The 1529-nt window shown below is 58.9% G+C and overlaps 1 protein-coding gene across 1 annotated transcript; it reads left to right on the forward strand.

The window, feature by feature from the left end:
• On the forward strand, positions 1-1529 carry LOC141814988 (zinc finger CCCH domain-containing protein 2-like). Its single transcript, XM_074702947.1, has one exon. The coding sequence runs from the start codon at positions 61-63 to the stop codon at positions 1204-1206; it is 1146 nt and encodes a 381-aa protein (XP_074559048.1). The 5' UTR covers positions 1-60; the 3' UTR covers positions 1207-1529.

Consider the following 1529-nt stretch of genomic DNA (forward strand, 5'->3'; position numbering starts at 1 on the left):
CTGAAATAGATAGCCGGGGAGGACGTCGGTTGAGCATCGTGAAAGCGAGAGGAGGAGAAAATGATGGTGGGAGGGGAAACTGGTCGTCACCGAGATCCGTTGGCTCGCGTTCCGCCTTGGTCTTCGCACTTGGAGGATCCGATCGGCTACTGCCGGGCCGCCTGTGGTGGCGGGGTTTACTCGCTCGGCGACTCGGCCGCCCTCGCCGCGGCGATGCAGAGGTACCTGCCTTACAACGGCGACTTGGTCGAGGAGGAGGAGGAGGGGGAGGTGGAGGATGAGCCTTACCGCGACGTGGACTTGTACTCGTCTGACGAGTTCCGGATGTATGATTTTAAGGTCCGGCGGTGCACGCGCCGCCGCTCCCACGACTGGACGGAGTGCCCCTTCGCGCATCCGGGGGAGAAGGCGCGCCGCCGTGATCCCCGGACGTACCACTACTCCGGGACGTCCTGTCCCGACTTCCGCAAGGGTGGATGCAAGCGCGGCGACGCCTGTGAGTTCGCGCACGGGGTGTTTGAGTGCTGGCTCCATCCCGCTCGCTACCGCACCCAGCCGTGCAAAGACGGCACCGACTGTCGCCGCCGCGTCTGCTTCTTCGCTCATACCGCGGATCAGCTCCGAGTCCTCTCGCAGCAGCAGCAGATGACGCCGACGAAGCCGGTCTCCGCGGGCATCGAGTCGTACGACGGCTCTCCGCTGCGCCAACATGCGGTGGAAAACTACATATCCAACCAACGCCTCTCGTCTTCCCCGACCTCGACGCTACTGTCAGACTCCCCTCCGGCGTCGCCAAGCACGGCGGCGTTCCTGAGGGCGTCGTGGCCGCCCGGCCCCGGCACATCCATCAGCGATGTCGTCGCTTCTCTGCGCCAGTTGCAGATCAGCAAGGCAAACTCTTTACCCAGCTCTTGGGGACTACAAACAGGTAACGCTTTCTTCGGCTCGCCCAGAGGCAAATCCGGGTTCAGCAGTCTGCCGACGACTCCCACCACGTCGACCGGCGAAATGGGGTGGTTAGAAGCCGCGGATGCCACCTACTCGAACCTCGAAGAGCCGGCGGAGAGGGTGGAATCCGGGAGAGCTCTGAGGGCCAAGATATTCGAGAAGCTGAGCAAGGAGTGCGTGGTGGACAGATCCGGCGCTCCCCCAGCAGCAGCAGCAACAACGCCGAACGTCGATTGGGTTTCCGAACTGGTCAAATAAACAAAATCCCAATTCCAAATTCAAAAAAGGGCTCCGTGTAAATACCGAACTCACAAAGCTCGTTGTGTTCAGTAGACGTGTGTACAAACTGTACATAGCAAATGGCAATCAAGCAAGCAAGCAAGCAGCAGCAGGAAGAGCAGGTAGGGTTTTGTTTTTGGGAGATTTGGGGGCAAGAAGAACACTTCAGATTTGCAATTGTTAAGAATTCTCTTCTGGATTTCAAATTCCATGTATTTTGTTGAATCAGCAAGAACTACTGTGCGAAGGCCGTCTGTCTCGGGCAGCGGGGACAGCGACCTTGTCGTTGTTTTTTTACTTAA

Source organism: Curcuma longa, chromosome 21, assembly GCF_044706935.1.
Source record: "Curcuma longa cultivar G26 ecotype Majalengka, Jawa Barat chromosome 21, ITB_CL_G26_1.1, whole genome shotgun sequence".
Lineage (NCBI taxonomy): Eukaryota > Viridiplantae > Streptophyta > Magnoliopsida > Zingiberales > Zingiberaceae > Curcuma > Curcuma longa.

Excerpts from the sequence above, each read along its gene's own strand:
- LOC141814988 (XM_074702947.1), top strand. The coding sequence starts at position 61 with ATGATGGTGGGAGGGGAAACTGGTCGTCACCGAGATCCGTTGGCTCGC.